Source organism: Dromiciops gliroides, chromosome 3, assembly GCF_019393635.1.
Source record: "Dromiciops gliroides isolate mDroGli1 chromosome 3, mDroGli1.pri, whole genome shotgun sequence".
Lineage (NCBI taxonomy): Eukaryota > Metazoa > Chordata > Mammalia > Microbiotheria > Microbiotheriidae > Dromiciops > Dromiciops gliroides.
Window position 1 is genome coordinate 359,694,297 of NC_057863.1, and position 18,931 is coordinate 359,713,227.

The 18,931-nt window shown below is 38.9% G+C and overlaps 1 protein-coding gene across 6 annotated transcripts in view; it reads right to left on the reverse strand.

The window, feature by feature from the left end:
- Positions 1 to 18,931, reverse strand: part of LYPD6 (LY6/PLAUR domain containing 6) — a 151,274-nt gene that overhangs the window by 11,264 nt on the left and 121,079 nt on the right. For all 6 annotated transcript variants that reach the window (XM_043995431.1, XM_043995430.1, XM_043995427.1 and 3 more), the window contains 2 exons: positions 16,036 to 16,224; positions 6,030 to 6,128 (listed from right to left, as the gene is read on the reverse strand). In XM_043995431.1, the coding sequence (XP_043851366.1) occupies positions 6,030 to 6,128; positions 16,036 to 16,153 (217 nt within the window). In that variant the 5' untranslated portion in view covers positions 16,154 to 16,224. The remainder of the gene's footprint in view (positions 1 to 6,029; positions 6,129 to 16,035; positions 16,225 to 18,931) is intronic.

Genomic DNA, 18,931 nt, shown 5'->3' on the forward strand with positions numbered 1-18,931 from the left:
TTTGAAAGTGTTATAGGAATGATGTTATAGGAAAGTGTTATAGAAATGAGTGTAGGAATGATGAAACAGTCTTTCCTTGGTAAATCTACAATCAATTTATGTAGTTCAAAGTGGAAAATAAATAAAACATCCTATGTTACTGTTTCCTCCTCTTTCTTCTTCTATATGGGATTTCTTTAATTTATGAGACACTGCTACATTAAGTCACTTGCCTATGGTCACATACAGTGTACACATCACACGTAGGAATTAAATGCAGTCTTCCTCACTTCTAGGTTAGTTCTCTATCTGCTACCTCATACTGTCTCCCCTGTTTGGTTACTTTAAATAGTCTCATTATCACATTTCAAAAGCAAAGAGAAGTACAAGGTAACAAAAATCTGATTTAGGAAAAGGAGGAACCTCAATCAGCTGCCAGATGAGCTATTTCATTGTCCAGCATATAATAGGTACTTAATAAATACCTTGGAGTGTTTGTTCCTGGGGAATTCTGACATATTTTCTCATCACATACTCTATCTTTGAATGACAAGAATTTGTTTCTTTCCATTCTTGGAACTGAGTTTTTGCCTTTAAAAAGGGTATACTCAGTAGGCATTTTTATTAGTTGTTGTATCTTATCTCATTCAATGAATAACCTTACCATGAAGTTAATTAAGTAGCTTAATTAAATAATTTGGCCTCTGAATTCTTGGTTATTTCAATTAATAATAAGGAACACTCTAGCAAGACACCTTTCCCTCTCTTTCTTAATAGTTTTTAATAGTATAAAATAGGTATCTTTTTTCAATCCTAGTTAAAAATCTTATGGGGGGAAGCTAGGTGGTGCAGTGGATAAAGCACTTATCCCTGAATTCAGAAGGACCTGAGTTAAAATCTGGCCTCAGACACTTGACACTTACTGGCTGTGTGACCCTGGGCAAGTCACTTAACCCTCATTGCCTTGTAAAAAAAGAAAAGAAAAGAAAAAAGAAAAAAATCTCATAAAAGCTAATCAAAAATGAATCTAAAGTTATATATATATATGTATATACATACATACACACATACATACACACGCACATATATATTTACCATTGGTGTATGGGTTCCTAAAGAAATTGTTAAAAATTTGACTTTCAAATCAATAAGACTAACTTGCTGAGGCAGTCATAGACTGCTTACTCATGTAAATAAGAAATTCCCCGTGGTGGATATTAAAAAGTAAAAATTAACTGTTAGGGCACTTTATCATTTATTGTTATTCTCAGCCTCTCCTAAGAGAGCTACAAACTAGACATTTTATTTTTTTCACTGACTTGTAAAAAACAAACAAACCAAAAACAAACCTATAAACTTCAATCAAGGAAAAAGTCAAAAAGTATTTACTAAGCATTTACTATATGCTGGGTCCTCTGCTAAGATCTGGGGATACAAAAAAAGGCAAAAACATCCCCAACCATTAAGAAGCAACAATACTGTGGCAGCTAGGTGGCACAGTGGATAAAGCACTGGCCCTGAATTCAGGAGTATCTGAGCTCAAATCTGGCCTCAGACACTTGACACTTACTAGCTGTGTGACCTTGGGCAAGTCACTTAACCTCCATTGCCCCCCCCCACCCCAAAGCAACAATACCCAAAGAGCAGACAGCATGCAAAAAAACTCCCAAACATATATACACACACAGACACACACATGTTATATGCAATACAAATGGTAAGTAATCTCAGAGGGAAGTAATGGGAGGTGGGGAATGGGGAGATAGACTGGGAAAGGCTTCTTCACTCAAGGAATTTATTTTGAAAAATAAAAAGATTAAAAATCATAAAGCAAAAATGGGCTTATCATTAAGGACTGTTTGTATGAGTGTGAATGTGAGTGTGACCTGGGTTAAGCTGGCAAAAAGTGGTATTGTGAAGCAGTCAGTGGAAAGTACATTGGTCTGGCAGACATGAGACTAGGTTTCTACTAGCTGTAGCTTTGATCAAGTCACTTAATCTCTTTAAGTTGTCTTCAGATTCCTCATCTATAAAATGTCTGGGGAGAGGGAAAAAGTCTGAACTAGATGAACTCTCCCCTTAAACCTATGTAATCCCAGAGAACATGGAGGTTAGAGATCAAGTGTGATTTCTATTGAAAAGAGTAGGCAACTGTACAATTGGAAAAACCAATTGGAGAAAGTGGCGTCCAATGAAGATAGTCATGCTAATGGAAAGTGTAAAATGTTTCAGGATAAACAATGTGAAGTGGAACCAGTTCTAAACTGTGACAGCCTGAAGGTCCATAAAAAAACAAAACTAAAACCAAAAACCAAAAACCAAAACAAAAAACAGTGAACACCGCAACTGGTAAATACTTAAAATTTTAGCTCAAAATAAATTGCTGAAAAAGTTCTTATTGAAAATTATTTTTGAACATGAGATATTCAGCCCCTGAATATGTGGTCCAAAAGAATTGGTCAGTTTGCATTGCTGCAATCTGTCATCACATCCGTAAAGTACCAGGTGTGTAGTCACATCCAATTCTGCCATGGTTGCATGAACACACCCACTGTGAAAGCTTTTGTAGTTAATCATTCTGCACTTAGGGTTTGGGGATTTTTTCCCCCTGGAGGTAATTAGCCATTAGACTTACTAAAAGACATTTTTCATGTCAAGGGGTCAATGGCTTCTAGGAAGGGAGGAGGGTGGGGCAGTAAGGGAATGAGAAAAGGAGACTGATTTGGCTCAACAAAGAATGGGAGAAATAGAGTATGTTGGATTATCAGTTAATGAAAACAAGTCAAACATCAGACCATTTCTGAATGGCAAAAACAATTGAATACAGGCCATTCAGGTCTAAGAGCCAAGACTACTGTTCTACATGTCTATTCATTCTTGCTTGACTCTATTACACACAAAATAAGAAAAATACAAAGAGGCTAAATGAGAAAGGAAATTTGTTCATGACAAAAAGAAAGTTTTGTCACCTTAAAATATATTCTTGTTCATAATTTTTGGCACCCTAAATTAAATTAATATAATTTTAAATGACGCATTTGCTTTCTAATGGTATATCTGAATTTCATCACAAATAGGGAAACCAATGCCCCAGAGAATTTATCTGCACAGAAGAAGGGAGGTAGCATGGTGTGTTGAAAGGGTATTGGACTTGGAATCTGAAAAACTGGGTTCAAATCGTGCCTCAGGTACTTAATAGCTGTGTGACCCTCAACAAGTTATTTAACCACTCTGTGCCTCAGCTTCTTCATCTGTAACATGAGCAGGTTGGATCCATTAGCCTCAAAGTCTCTTCCAGAACTAAATCTATCATCCCATTATTTTTAGATACATATATATCTTTATTTGTGGGGCAATGAGGGTTAAGTGACTTGCCCAGGGTCACACAGCTAGTAAGTGTCAAGTGTCTGAGGCTGGATTTGAAATCAGGTCCTTCTGAATCCAGGGCCAATGCTTTATCCACTGCACCACCTAGCTGCCCCATTTTTATTCTTTTAAACACCTTGTGAAGGCACAATTCTCATAAACTTATCTTAGACAACTAGGACAAGAAGATTTTTTAAAAACTTCATTGATTTAGGAGCATGAAACAGAGCTCTGGATTCACAACCTGATCATTGAGTTAAAAAGCAGGAGCAGGGCTGATGGTTGCTAGTAGAGCAAGCTGGCAAAGAGCAAATGTAAACAATGAAAGGGAACCATGAGTGGATTGTTTACAGCCAGGTTACAGTCTAAGACCAAACTAGGACATCTGGTGTCCAATGAGAGATTCACTTGTGTTCCCGCTACCACTGATAAAAGCTTCAGGGTACAACCCAATTATCGTTATCCACTTATCTCTCTGGAGTCTATACTTAGGCCCCCCAACGAAGATAAGACAGTGAAAGAGGAAGATTTCACAGTGGCACACACCATTAGGAAATATTCTCTCTAACTTTCAGCACCTATTTAAAAATAAAAGATTACCCCCCAACTAAATCTGATAGAATAATTACTGATGAAATCTTAACCGCATCCTCCCTACATTAATGAGAATTTGTTCATTAATATGGAACAAAGTCTTATCAGCATGCGAGGGGGTAGAGTGTGTTTAAATGGGAAACAAATGAAGATCTGGCTGCTAAGGATGGTTGTTTTCTGTCGCCTTTGAGTCTTTAGAAAATGTGTGTGTCTCATAATGAATAAGTATCTATCTGGTTCAAATAGGAAGTAATCCTGGATTATCCAGGTACTAATACCTTTTCTTTGCTCTATGTGTCTAATTCTCTAACTGAAAGTGAATAGGAGATATTGAAATATGGACTTCATTTCATGAATGATGGAATATTCATATCTTGTTTGCAGCACTGGTAAAAGGTTTGCCAGGGAAAGATAATACAAGCATCCACTAGCACCAGGTTTTGTGCCTTTCCCTTCATTGCTGTTACCACATTCTCCCTAGCCCCCATCACCAGAAGTAATCAAGAATTAATGGATATTTGTAAGGACTTTGGTAATGGTTATATGATGGAAAATATGAGAATGAAAAATTGGGGAACTTAGCTCAGCATAGTGATACAGCCCAGTAATCCCAGGGACCAGAAAGGTGGACGTCTTGTGCCCAGGGGTTCTGAGCTGCAGTGGTTGATGCCCATTAGGTGTCCACGAGATGATGATAAAGTAAGCCACCAAGATCAGGGGGCCACCAGGTTGCCAAAGGCAGGGGGAGAACTAGCCCAAGTCAGAAAAAAAGAAGGACAAAGCTTCTATGAAGATCAGTACTAAGGCTAGGCCCATGAGTAGCCCCTGTATTTCCAACCTGGGTAAGATAAGGAAACCCAATCTTTTTTTTTTTTAAATGGTTGATCTGGTGTATCTAGTCAATTCAATTACCAAATTCAATCAATAGGAAAGCTAATATAACTAGAATGGGAGTAGACCAATTATATCATTGGTAGATAGAGCTTCCAATGAGAAAACTCCCTTTTCTAATACAGATCAGCACTTTCTCTGAAACTTAATAGTTTTAGAGAGTTATCTGAAGCACTGAGAGATTAAATACCTTGCCCAGGACCACTGCCAGTCTGTCAGAGGCAAAACTTGAACCCTGAATTTCTTTTTATTATTTTTTTTCTTTTCTTTTTAATTTTTTTTTGTGGGGCAATGAGGGTTAACTGACTTGCCCAGGGTCAGACAGCTAGTAAGTGTCAAATGTCTGAGGCCAGATTTGAACTCAGGTCCTTCTGAATCCAGGGCCGGTGCTTTATCTACTGTGCCACCTAGCTGTCCCTGAACCCCAAATTTCTGAATCTAAAGATGACTTCTTATCTATTCTGCCCGAAAAATCAGTCACTAAAATGTCCCTTCCTCCCCTCCTCTTCGACCCTCCCCAAAAGAAACAAGCAATTATTGGCCTAATGCCTTCTTAAGTAGTCAGCCACTTTTTCTGGTTGAAGAAAGGAAATGTAAATGAGGTCATCTTCTTCCCAGTTGGGGTATCTAGGTCAACCTTTAATGTACCAAATTGGCATCTATCCCTCACTCTAGCTAAAGCAGTTTTAAATTTAGAGCTTTAATGCATCAAGTATATTAAAAATCTGAGCATCCTCATGAAGTCACAAGACAGAACTGCCCAGATACTTAACTGATGAATGAAACCTTTATATGAACAGCAATGTACAATTTGCATGGAGACATTTGCTATGCAGTGATTAATGCTGTAAATATTAGGATGACAGATAGCATCCAGTAACTAGCCATTCTATTTTTGGCTCTGCCTTTGCCTTGATTTAAGGCTTTCGAAACATCACTTAACCCCTTCAGTACCTCACTGACCATCTGTAAAATGGATGCAACCCTATTTCCAATGTTTGTGGTTTAACTTAATGCTTCTGCAAGTCACAGATGAAAGGCACAATAAATGAGTGATGGGATTAAAGCTGCTTCTAACAGCTGCAGCAAGAAGAATAGTTGAGAAGTGTAAGCACATTTCTGTCCACATTCTTTCTGAATCCAAATTAGAGACTCTGTCTGCAACCCTTTTGAACCCATTTTCCTGCTGGGAACTTTACCTCGAGGACAGTAGATATCTGGAGCCCATCGATTGCATTCATAATTGTCTGCTGCTTTTTCACAAGTGAAACACTTAAATCCACCAGGATACGGGGTGGCTATAAAAAAGACCAAGAAAAAAGATTAATGTTTTAGGGCAGGTGTGGAATCAAGCTTAATCCAGTTGGTAATGATTTTGTTTCCAAAAGGCATGCCTGGCTTTTCAGTATTTACCATTTTTATATCAGTTTTTATGGATTTTTATTTCTCAGATGTGAAGAACATTCATTTTTGGCCAATCCTTGCCCTAGCTACAGAATCTTATTTTTTGACAAAAGGCATTCTGGGTATTCAGATTTGGCTTATCTTGGTGATCATTCAAGAATGTGCTATGGGGACTTTGGGGAGACCTACATTTTTCTGAAGAGTGAGAAGAGATTTGAACAAGAGTATGAGATTTGCTAGACCCACCAAATGTTCATCTCTATCCCTGTAAGTGAACACAGAGAACATCACAGAGAATATTCCAGGAAGATTTCTTCAGTTTATGCTGCAAATTTCCTCACCCCATGTATCTCCATCTGGCTTCATTAAGGGAGCTTTTAATTGTATCACATAGCTTTTAGTCATTCATCTATTCATTCATTTATTTATTTAAAAAATTTTTTTTGATGAGGCAATTGGGGTCAAGTGACTTGCCCAAGGTCACACAGCTACATAGCTTTTAAAGATAAGCTTCTAGAGGGTGGGATAGATACAGATACATGGGTATAGATAGATCTGTATCCCTCTATCTATGAAGAAGTTCATGGATTCTAGGCTGAAAACCCTTGGTCGTTACAACTCTACCTTTGTTGTCAGAGAGGCCCGAGTTCAAGTCCCAACTCCAGTTGTTGGACCTTGGGCAAGATACTTAACTCTCAGCCTCAGGTTCCTCATCTGTCAGATGGATATGACATTACTTATACTACCAAACTCACAGGACAGTTTGGAGGATCCAAGGAGATAATGTGAAAATTCTCAGTGTTGTTAAGTACTATACAAATGTAATTTCCCCCCACAAATTCCCCAGAGTAATTGAAAGTTGCAAACTCTAGAAATACTGCAGATACAGCAACCTATTGTTCTTTGCAGATGGCTGAATCATACTCCTGAAATAATCATCCTCCTGTAAATTACTTTTCCCACATGGAACCAATTAAGAACGTTATTGACCATAAATGAAGGAGGAGGAGGCTGCTAAAAGCCAATGTTATGAGCCAGATATAACAGATTTTCACCTTGCCCAGAGTAACTATCCATTCAAGCACAGAACTGACTGGGAAGACATCTGATATGTTTAAAAAGCGTAAAAAGGAATAACACAACACTAACAAAGGCATTTCATGCAAACCTCTTGGCCGGTCTATTGCTCAGTGTATGACTAACCATTTGTTAACTTTCTTACTGTTTTTTTTTTAATCCAGTATCCTTCACTGGAATTTTTCCAAGCAAAAATTGTATATTGCTTGTTGTATTTGTGCTAGAAGGGATTTGTATCCAGGTTCATGTTGGATTGGATGGCCTCTGAGGTCCCTCCAAACTCCAAAATTCTGTGAACTTTGAAAGATCCACGATTATATCTATAGTATTCATGCTCCCCTCACAAAGAGAGATTGCAGTTCCTCCTTATATCGGCTGGCCTCCCAGCCATAGTTGAAAAATTCATCACCTGGAGGCCGAGCTTCTGGTGTTGTGCATCTCTGAATTCTGAGCTTGGTTCTCAGACAACAGACATAGATTCCATTGCCAGGCCTGAACTTGAAGTCTTGCCAGCTTGGGAGGACAGGTCAGAGCTTGTGCTGCATTTGCAGAATCTTCAAGAACTCCCTGTTACCTGGAGCCACGTTGAAGCATTAGAGGGGGATATTAGAATTTGGAAACTACAATTTCAAAGTAATGGGAATAGCAAAAGACAGTAACTGTCTCTCCACAAGCGTAGGTCATTTCAACTAATTTGATTAAGAAAAGACTATTTTGTGTATCTGTGCATATATGATTTATATCTTTCCATCAGTCTCTTATTAAAGAGGTGGATAATGCTTTAAAATAGAAGAAATCATTCCATACGGACAAGTCCACACTGGAAAAATTTATAACATAGATTCTCAAATTCATACTATACGTAAGCTTTTGAAATTAACAGAGGACCTTCTGTTGTATGTACTATCTGAAAAGTGCAAAGCACAGCACCTCTTTTGGAATAATCATTCTATAAATATGTGTTGGGTTTAATTGAATCAAAAGAAAAATAAAACAAAGAATTCTGGGAATGTGCCCTAATTTTAGAAACTTAAAAAAATAGTTCTGCTGTCCAAGCTTAAATAATAACCACCAAATATAAATTATCCTAAAGGACATAAGGATCTTTAACATTCTGCTTATGTAATCTAAAGAGGAACTAAGAAGGAGCTTTGAAAAATATGTAAATGACATGTCAAGGGACAGCATTCCTCTCGAAGTGATCATCACATCCACCAAACTTTATGACTGCAACCTAGCCCATACCATTTCAATCGGCATGATAAATTCACTGGGGCATCCAATTTTATCTGTCTGTCACTGAAGCCAGTGAAAGGCTGGCTAGAATGTTGGATTAGGTAGTCTTGGACCCTTTCCCACTCAAGAGATAAATTGAGAACTTTGAATGAAGATTGAAGATCCAAGTGCACTGAGAATAAACGCATTGAATACCTGGCCATTAATAAAGCACAGTACGCACGCATGTGGGTTATTTAATGGAATCTTAACCTCTAGATTCTCTCAGCAAAACTCTGCTAACACATTAGATGAAATTAAATGGATTTTTCCAGATGCTGTCATCTTTTGCCTCAGCAGGCATAAGCTCTGAAAGTAATACAACCTCAGCAGAAATTCAAAGAGAAAAGTGAGCTGAGAAACTCTATAAGGAGAAGGGACCTATGCTTAGAGCTCTTATCTCTGTTTGTATTAAGTTAAGCAATGGATGTGTATGTCATGAATATGACATGGCAATTGACCAGATGAGCTGCATTTTGATATTTTGATATTATAGCTTTACATTATAATATTATAACTTTCCATGAGTTGCATTGGATTTTCCATAGCTACAATTCAAAACCTACTTGTTGGTACAATTGTTATTTACTCTTGATAGTACCAATGATCAAAACAAAGAAATAATTAAGCCTTTATGACTATTCTATTCTCTCCAGTGACCTCTCTCCTTCACCTCTTGATGGATTTGTAGGTGTCATAAGTCACCAGTTTCAGCCTAGTACAGAGAAAATAGCTAAATCCTTCCCTAAGAAAGGATTTCGATTAAAATAAATTCTACCTCTAGCCCTGTATGTGAACAACCGTATCCTGTAATGTGCTAACTGATACTACATCTGATAAAGAAGGGGAAAAAGGAGAGGGAAAGAGGCTCCTAAGAGATGTACCCTATTTTCTCTTTTGTTACTTCAAAGCAATAGCAGAGCAAGGAGAGTTTTAAATCGTTGTTGCCACAGCTGTGAATGAATCTAATTTGGCTCTTGATCACAGAGTTCATAAGCTTAGTACTCAGTATTTCAGGGCAGAAGTCCTTGGTCCCTCAAGAGAAGGTGATTGTAAAGCAAGAAAAGAAACTCCAGAGTGCCCAGTTACTTCCTGTAACATTATCTTCCCATTAACTCCTGTGGTCAGCAGTGGTTCAACCTGCCATAATTCATTTGTAAGGCTTTGGAAAAGATTCAGGCTTTGTTTGAATCTCTTGGAATTTCTAACTGGCCAATGGACAAAGGCCTTTAGTAATTGAAATCTGCTGAAAAAAGGAAACTTCATTTTAAAACATGTGCTGATGTGGAAAGCATATGCACTTTAAAAAATTCTTACAAAAATTCATTTCCATAGTTCTCAGAACCAGGATGTAAACATCAAAATGCAAGAAATATAATCTCCACCTGTTTTCCTCTCCATATACTTGCCAAAAAGAAAAGAAATATTCAACCTAATTTTAATAATATCTACATGTTTCTGATAGAATGACAACTTGAATGAAAAATCTTCACTCTCAAAGTGTTATGTAGGTTTGTGAATACATTCCATTGGCCCTGTGCCTGGTGATGATGATGACATAAAAGGAAGTCCCATGCTAGAGCCAATTCTGTCACCTGCATGCTCAAAAGAGAGGTTTTCAACATTCATCTAGAGAAAAAAAATAGGCATTCTGAGAAAAGATTTCTCTTCCAAGGAAAGAAACAGTACCATAGAAAATAGCTATGTTCATTTAAAATATCAAAATCACCTATCGTTATTCAATCAATCAATAGACATTTATTAAGTGCCTACTATGTGTCAGGCATTGTGCTAAGTGTTAGTGAATTTGACAACCAAATAAGTAGTTTCTTGGGCAGCTGGGTGGTGTAGTAGATAGAGTGGTAGTCCTGGTGTCAGGAAGACTCATCTTCCTGAGTTCAAATCAGGCCTCAGACACTTAGTAGCAGTGTGACCCTGGGCAAGTCACTTAACCCTGTCTACCTCAGTTTCCTCATTGGTAAAATGAGTGGGAGAAGGAAGTCGCAAACCACTCTAGTATCTTTGCTAAGAAAATCCCAAATAGGGTAACAAAGAGTTAGACATGACTGAAACTACTAAATAAGTAGTTTCTTTGTTTTTAACAAGGTAACCCTTTGGAATATTTTATTGGACCAAGCTTTGTCATTTTGAACAAGAAAATACAAAAAAACCCCAACACCCCACCCTAACAAATTATATATTAGAATGTTATTTTATAATAGTACCAGACCTCTCAAACCCACAACCTTTGTTTGTTTACAAACCTATAGAAGACCTGGAAATCAGAGAACTAAAGAGCTGTGCAGATAATAATAATTTTGAGGTTACATTTATGTAGCACTATAAGATTCTGCCAGCCTTTTCATGCCCTCTCCTTTGATTTGATTCTCACAACCACTTTATCAACTAGGTGCTATAATTAACTCTTCTTTACAGATGGGAAAACTGAGCCTTAAAGAGGTTAAGTGATTTGCCCAGGCTTACACAGTTAACAAGTATTTTAGGTGGTATTTGAACTCAGACCTTCCTGACTCCTATTCCAGATTCCAGCCACCTAGCTCCCTTGGGATAAGTGCTGGGGTTGTAAAATTTCAAACCTTTTCTTTCTTACCATAGCACAGTCTTTGAAGAATCAAAATTGAAGCTGAACCAAAAGATAATTAAGAGCCTCATAGTAGGCATAAGTAGGTCATAGCATGTTACCAATGATGCCTTATAGGTAAAAACAAAACAAAACAAAACTATTGTTAAAAACATTAGGGCCATGTGTGACTGGATAAGGAGATGTGCTGGTGATGCAGTGATAAAAGGGAATGAGAAGTAGAAAGTCCAAGTGGTACCCTGGCAACCAAGAAATATTAAAAGATCTATTAGGAGGCCTCTAGTATAGTGAGTAGATCATCTATATAGGACTTATGAAAGGATATGGATAAGAATGCCAGAAGATGAGAAGATGAGGAAGGGGGTTGAATACTGAGTCAGTGGAGAGAATCTCATATCAATAGGCTCATGGATCCATCAAAACATTGAAGTTCCCTTCCAATATTGATCTTAGTTATCAGGACCTGCCAACTGTTCAGTGCTCATGAAAAAAGATCTACACTGAATTAACCCTAGCCCACTTCTCAGTAAAAACCATGCAATTGCCACACCACATAAACTGACATCACCATTGTTCCTCTTGATCAAATGTATGGTTGACATCTCACATTATGGAATTCTGGTTGAGGAGTTGTCCCCATTAAGACTGGGTTAATTGTACTTGCTGACTGAATATATGTCCACAAATGGAGAATTAGGGAAACTTTAAAGATAATTAAAAATCAAAATAAAAGGTAATATGGTATAATTGAGATAGATCATGGGATTTGAAGTAAAAAAGACCTGGGTTCAAATCCCACCTCACACACTTTACTAGCTTTGTGACCTTGGGTAAATCAATCATTCAGCCTTTCTGTGTCTCATTTTCTTCATCTGTAAAATGAGAGAATTGGGTTTAATAGTCTCCAGAACTTCATACACTGAGTGGAACATAGTTGGTCCTTAGAAATGCTCACCGACTTCCCTCTAAGGTTCCATCCAGTTCTAAATGTACAATCCTATGAATATAATGCATCTTTAGAATGAAATACATCTGTTAGATTTCACATGTAGAAAGATATCTATTTACAGATAAAAGTTCCAATCTAAAAGTGCTTAAATCCACTTCTATCAAGTACAGAAATGCTTTTAAGACTATTCAGAACCCAAAGGGTAAAGACATCTTCAAAAGAGAACTTTTACTAATGCCATTGTACTGTTTCTAACTTGAATTGAAAAGAATAAACAATTCTTTGACCAGTTTGAAACTGATTCTTTTGTCTTTCTTTGCATTTCAAAATCATATCGGAGAAAATTTTAAGGTCATCACATCTCACAAATTCCTTACCCCAGGTTTGCAGTTTTATTTTTTTATTTTTTTGCCTTGGGTTATTGTTGTCATTGTTCTTCAGTCCTTTCAGTCATGTCAGACTCTTTGTGACCCTATTGGGGTTTTCTTGGCAAAATACTAGAGTGGTCTGCCATTTCCTTCTCCAGATCATTTTACAGATGAGGAAAATGAGACAAACAGGGTTAAGTGACTTGCCCAGGGTCACACAACTAGTAAGTGTCTGAGACCAGATATGAACTCAGGTCTTCCAGACTCGAGGCCTGGTGCTCTATCCACTGTGTTACCCAGCTACCTCCACTTAGGTTATTAGAGGCAGCTTTATATTTACATTCACAAATCTGTAAATCATTCTCCACACTTAGACAGTGTGGTCTATAATAGATTGCTGGGTTTCTAGTCATAAATTTAGAACTGAAAGGAATCTTAGGGAGAAAGTCCAAACCCTCTCATTTTATAGATGAAGAATCTGAGGCATAGATAGGTAAAATGCATGTTCAAGGTCTCACAGCTAGTAATTGCCTGGGGCAACATTTTAATTCCCAATTTCCTGGCTCCAAGTCCAGCATCTGATTTATTACATCATCTAGACAGGATGACCTGGGCTCACAGCCTGACCCAAATAGTGTGTCTCAGTGTGTGACCTCAGGCCAATCACTTCACTTCTTGCATCCTCAGTTTCCACACCTATAAAATGAGAAAAATCATATAACCTACACAGGGGTACTGTGAGGATCAAGTGAAATTGAGCTATAAAGTGCTACTCACAACTTGAAACACCATACATATCAATAGGAATTTATTATTATCAATTCATTTTAAAACTGATATGCCAAACAGCAAATGTTCAGGTCTCCTAGGAGGGTTTATAACTTGAACATGATAGAGGAGAAAGTGATTTAGGATTTAAATCATTGAGACATTGTTTCCTTCTCCTCTTTATAAGGTAGACACAACCTTGGAGAAGGGTTAGCCTGGGGCCTATGCACTGGAGTAGGCACCACCACTAAGCATGTCATGTTGCTGCTATCCCTTCTTACTGCTGAATCTTCATGTGCAGGTGTCAAAGCATCTTTTACAAACACATACCCCGAGTAAAAAAATAAACCAAATGCTAAAGAAAACCCTGACCCACACCACTCCTTATTATGAGGCCTCATTGTATGTGTTACTGACCCTGAGTCCTCTAAGGCTATGCTAAGTAAATACGAGTTCTGACAGGTCCCATCAAGCTGAAGAGGTTTCATGTACAGGCTAAGCCCTGGACTATTTGTCTATTGTCTGAGGACCAGTTTGACTAAGTTTAAAGAGGTTCATACCTCTTTCATATGCAATTTCTTTCATACACAAGTCATGAAAATCATTGTTTAAGGCATCAAATGGTTGTGTTTTGCATAGATGGATTTCCCACCATATTGAAATAAATAGAAAAGGAAAAATATTATTAGGTAAAAGGACAAAAGGCAGTCTGGAAAAAGGAAAGCAAGCTCTTCACCATCTTCCTCTCCTCTAACTATGCTACTGAAAAGAAATTGCCAACCCTATAAAGCCAAGCACAGTGGCTGGAATCCCATACAATTAACTAATGTGCTCCAGATTAAATGAGATCGGGTGCAAGAAGACAACACACTTTAGTAATTTTTGGACATCAATAGTGTTCTTGGTACTGTGCAAAATGGAGGTGGAACAATTCTGATTCCCTAAGCTAACCATTTAAGCTAAACCATCAAATTCAGACTGAAATTATAGTAAAGGAGGGATCATGGAACTCTCTAAACCTTTGGGATTTCAAAAAGCATTGGCAAAGGGAGAATGTGTTTAGAGGCAGAAAGACAGCAGTAGAAATAAACACATACACACACACACCTTTCACAATGGGGGCAATAAAGAATAATGGTCACTAAAAAGCAGAAATAAACTAAAGGGAACAGTCGGGGACTAAAAAAGTAGGCTGGATGAATGAATGAGAAGGAAGAAGGAAAGTAAGAAAGGAGGGGAGAGAGGAAGTAAGGAGGGAGGAAGGAAGGAAGAAAAGAAGGAAAGGAGAAGAGAGGGAGTGAGGAAGGAAGGAAAGAATGAGGGAGAGAGGGAAGGAGGGAAGAAGGAAGGAAGAAAAGGAAAGAGAAGGAAGGGAGGGAGGAAGGAAGGAAGGAAGGAAGGAAGAAAAGATAGAGGGAGGGAGGAAGGAAAGGAGGAGAGAAGAAGGGAGGGAGGAAGGAAGGATGGATGAAAGGAAAGAAGAAGGGATAGAGGGAGGGAGAGGAAGGGAGAAAGGGAGGGAAGGAAGATGATATCAAACCCCTACTATTAGGAATAGGAATAGGCCTTAGGGATATAAATACAAAAGTGAGACATCTCTGCCCTCCAGGAGATTATATTCTAAATTAAAAAAAATTTTTTTGGTGGGGCAATGAGGGTTAAGTGACTTGTCCAGGGTCACACAGCTAGTAAGTGTCAAGTGTCTGAGGACGGATTTGAACTCAGGTCTTCCTGAATCCAGGGCTTTATCCACTGAGCCACCTAACTGCCCAAAGCTTATATTCTAATAGGAAGTCCCATCACATATAGGGGAATGGTAGCCAAGGAAGGAAGTTTTGGTCTGGGGAGTCTTCCCAAGAAAGGTAAGTAGGGTCAAAGGCCAGTCAATTTCTCAGTCCCTTTGTAGTAGCAATGGAATCACTGATTTCATTATTACCTCCAGGGTGAGGGGAAGCATTGGAAGAAGTGGAGAGCTATAGAACCTACATGGAGCAGGGAGGAAGATGAGATACTCATGCTCAGTATGCCTTGGTTTCCTGATAGATGGCAGAATGAACAGGCAGCTTGTTCTGGAAACAGCTAAGTAGAGTGATTTTTTTTTTTTTTAGGCAATTGGGGTTAAGTGACTTGCCCAGGGTCACACAGCTAGTAAGTGTCAAGCATCTGAAGCCGGATTTGAACTCAGGTACTCCTGACTCCAGGGCCGGTGCTCTATCCACTGCGCCACCTAGCTGCCCCCTAAGTAGAGTGATTTAAATGAGTTCTCCCTTACCAATCAGAACAGCTCATTATTAGAGTATAAGCCGAACCTATGGGAACTGAAAGAAGAATGAAAATCTCATGTCCGTTGTGAAGAAATCACTTACCCTGAATATAGTGAAAAATTAATGAAGACAAGAAAGTCTCCTGGCTGTAAAGGAATCGACTTCTTTAAGCAACGTGGGAAATAGCAGTCCATTTGACTAAATGAGTCAAGTCTAGGGTAAGAGAGAAGGGTATTTGAAAGCAAACTGATTATAGAGGAGATAGGGAAAATGAATTTAGGAGTTTGCTTTAACAACAACAACCACCACCGCCATCTCAAAATGAGTTTGCCACATGGAAAAGTGGACCTAAAAAAAAAAGTCACTATTGTATCATCAACGTAAGCCGAGTGAAGTTAGCTTTACGTTGAAGGCTGTCTTGTCCTGGCCACTGTTCAACACGTTTGCTATTTGAAAACAAGTGACATCCTCTCTCAAATGTAGGAAATGTGATCTTACTTGAAGGGTGGAGGTAGATAATGTCTTTCACCGTAAAGTCTCTGGATTGAGCAGCTTTCAGACAGTCGGCCAGAAGGCTGAGGAGGAGTGCCCAGGCCAATGCAGGCCAAGGTTCCATTGCAGACTGGGGCCTCACTCATGCAGAGATCCTGGGATCAGGCGTTCCTTATTACTGGAGAGAAATTGCGACTGAAATATGAAGAAAGACATCCCATGAGCACATGGCCGCCAACACATCTCAATATCCAGTATGAAAAAACCACTAGAGACTTGGCTAAGTTCCTGGCACTGGGTACAGCAAAAGAGGTTAGGAAGAGAAAAGAGACAGAGGGCACACAGGAGTGGGGCAGAGAGAGGGAGAGGCCTTACAAGATGTAATCTTAGAGCACTTATAAAATTCCAACCCAAAATGTCTACTTAATCAGGACTACTAAGGTTCCCTTAGTAGCCGTCACCTCTAAAATCCCATTGAGATTGTATCAGGAGAGATTGAATGTTCATGAAACCCAGCTATTTCTACCATGGAGACCAGGATACAGTTGCCAGAGAGAGACAACAATTAAGCTCATAACTAAAGTTCACAACAGTTTCCTGGCTAATGGAATAGCCCTAACCACACAACTGTACTTTTGCTGAGTAATCTCAGCAGTGGAAACTTAGATAGGGTAGGCTTTTAGACTTGGGAGCAAAGAAGCCTGGTGTACGTTGGTCCTCAAACCATGAATATGCCATTAATCACAACATTATTCCATTACTAGGACCAGTTTTCATTTTTAGAAAGTGGATCTGATAAAATTAGATCAAAGTAGAGTGGAAAATTTAGACAAATAACTGGACGGCCGTCTACAAACGTTTTCATATAAAAGGAGGATTTGAAGCAAGTACTGCTGTTGTTGTTTGTCCTTTGTTCTTTTTTTTTTTTTTTTTGGTGGGGCAATGAGGGTTAAGCGACATACCTAGGGTCACACAGCTAGTAAGTGTAGCGTCTGAGGCCAGATTTGAATTCAGGTCCTCCTGAATCCAGGGCTGGTGCTTTATCCCCTGCACAACCTAGCTGCCCCTTGTCCTTTGTTCTTGAAGAGGACCATGACAGATATCATGACTTTCAACGAACTAGATTTTAAGTGAGGAAGAATTGTGCAAAGTCACCAGATTTACTTTCTCTTCCAGAGACAGCTGGGTCCAGTGGCAAGATATATTTCAGGAGGGGGCAGCTAGGTGATGCAGTGGATAAAGCATCAGCTCTGGATTCAGGAGGACCCGAGTTCAAATGTGACCTCACACATTTAACACTTACTAGCTGTGTGACCCTGGGCAAGTCACTTAACCCTCATTTCCAGAGAGAGAGAGAGAGAGAGAAATCGGGACCACTGGAGATGGCCCTGGATATTTAAGATAATTAGGGTTAAGTGACTTGCCCAGGGTCATATAACTAGTAAATGTCTGAGGTGAGATTTGAACTCAAGTCCTCCCAACTTCAGGGATAGTGCTCTATCTACTTCACTACCTACCTGCCCCAATTGACTTAATTTCAAGTTTTGTTTTATGTAAGAGTTCTATTATCCCTTTCTGTTCCAGTAAAACCTATTCTATTTGTTTGCCTGTTGTCTAACCCATTACATTGGGAGATACTTGAAGATAGGGATTGTCTTTTGCCTTTTTTTCTTTTTCTTTTTGGTATCTTCAGCACTTAGCATGGTGACTGGCAGGCACATAGTAGGTGCTTAATAAATGTTTACTGACTTACTGACTCTACAACAGTTTCTTTTACCTTTAATTTTCTCCTATTTCTCACATTTTTGCTTCTGTTCTTATCTTTATCTGTCTAACTACAGTTTTTGGGGTTTTTTTGTTTTTTTGTTTTTGCATGGCAATGGGGGTTAAGTAACTTGCCCAGGGTCACACAGCTACTAAGTGTCAAGTGTCTGAGACCGGATTTGAACTCGGGTACTCCTGAATCCAGGGCCGGTGCTTTATCCACTACACCACCTAGCTGCCCCCCTCTGACTACAGTTTTGCTCAAAATGGAGGCTTTCTGCTTCTTTCTTTCTTTCTTTTTTTTTTTTTTTTTGCAGGGCAGTGGGGGTTAAGTGACTTGCCCAAGGTCACACAGCTAGTAAGTGTCAAGTGTCTGAGGCCAGATTTGAACTCAGGAACTCCTGAATCCAGGGCTGGTGCTTTATCCACTGCGCCACCTAGCCACCCCTTCTGCTTCTTTCTTACTGGAATAGTCTAACCATTAGTCTCTCTGTCATTTCATGCAGTATCCCTGCTGCAAAATTAATCTTCCTAAAACACCTACATGTCATTCCCCTGTTCAAAAACCTTCCTTGGCTCCCCAGTGCTCATGGGATGTTGTCCAAAGTCTTAGATCTGACATTCAAAGCTCTTGTCAACATTATCTATGGCCCTCTGTTCTAGCCAAGCTAGAATCCTTAATATTCTACAAATAAGTCAGTAGATAACCATTTTTGAAGATAAAAAATACAATTATCCAAAATATTGTTAGCATCCCTTAGGAATGACTAATCAGGGCAGACTCCTGAGGCCCCAGGCTTTGAGGATCCCCCAGGTTAGAAACTCAATTGAAATTTAGCAAAATAACCAATTAATTAGGAAAGAAGATGCCTAAGTGAACAGGTGGCTAAAAGTCATGTAAGGCTAAATATGCATATAAAAAACCAGCACACAAACTCCTCGCCATCACAAAGGCAAAGAACAAGGGACTGCCCCACTCTGCTTCCACTTCTTCCTCTTAGGTGGCCTTTTAATGATTTTTTTCCCTCTTCAAGTCAATCCTGGCTATTCATTTTAACTAGATATATCACAGGTGTAAAAAGTTAGGTGGAAGAGTCTACAATGTGATTTGCCCTGGGGTCTTGAACCTTCAAGCAGA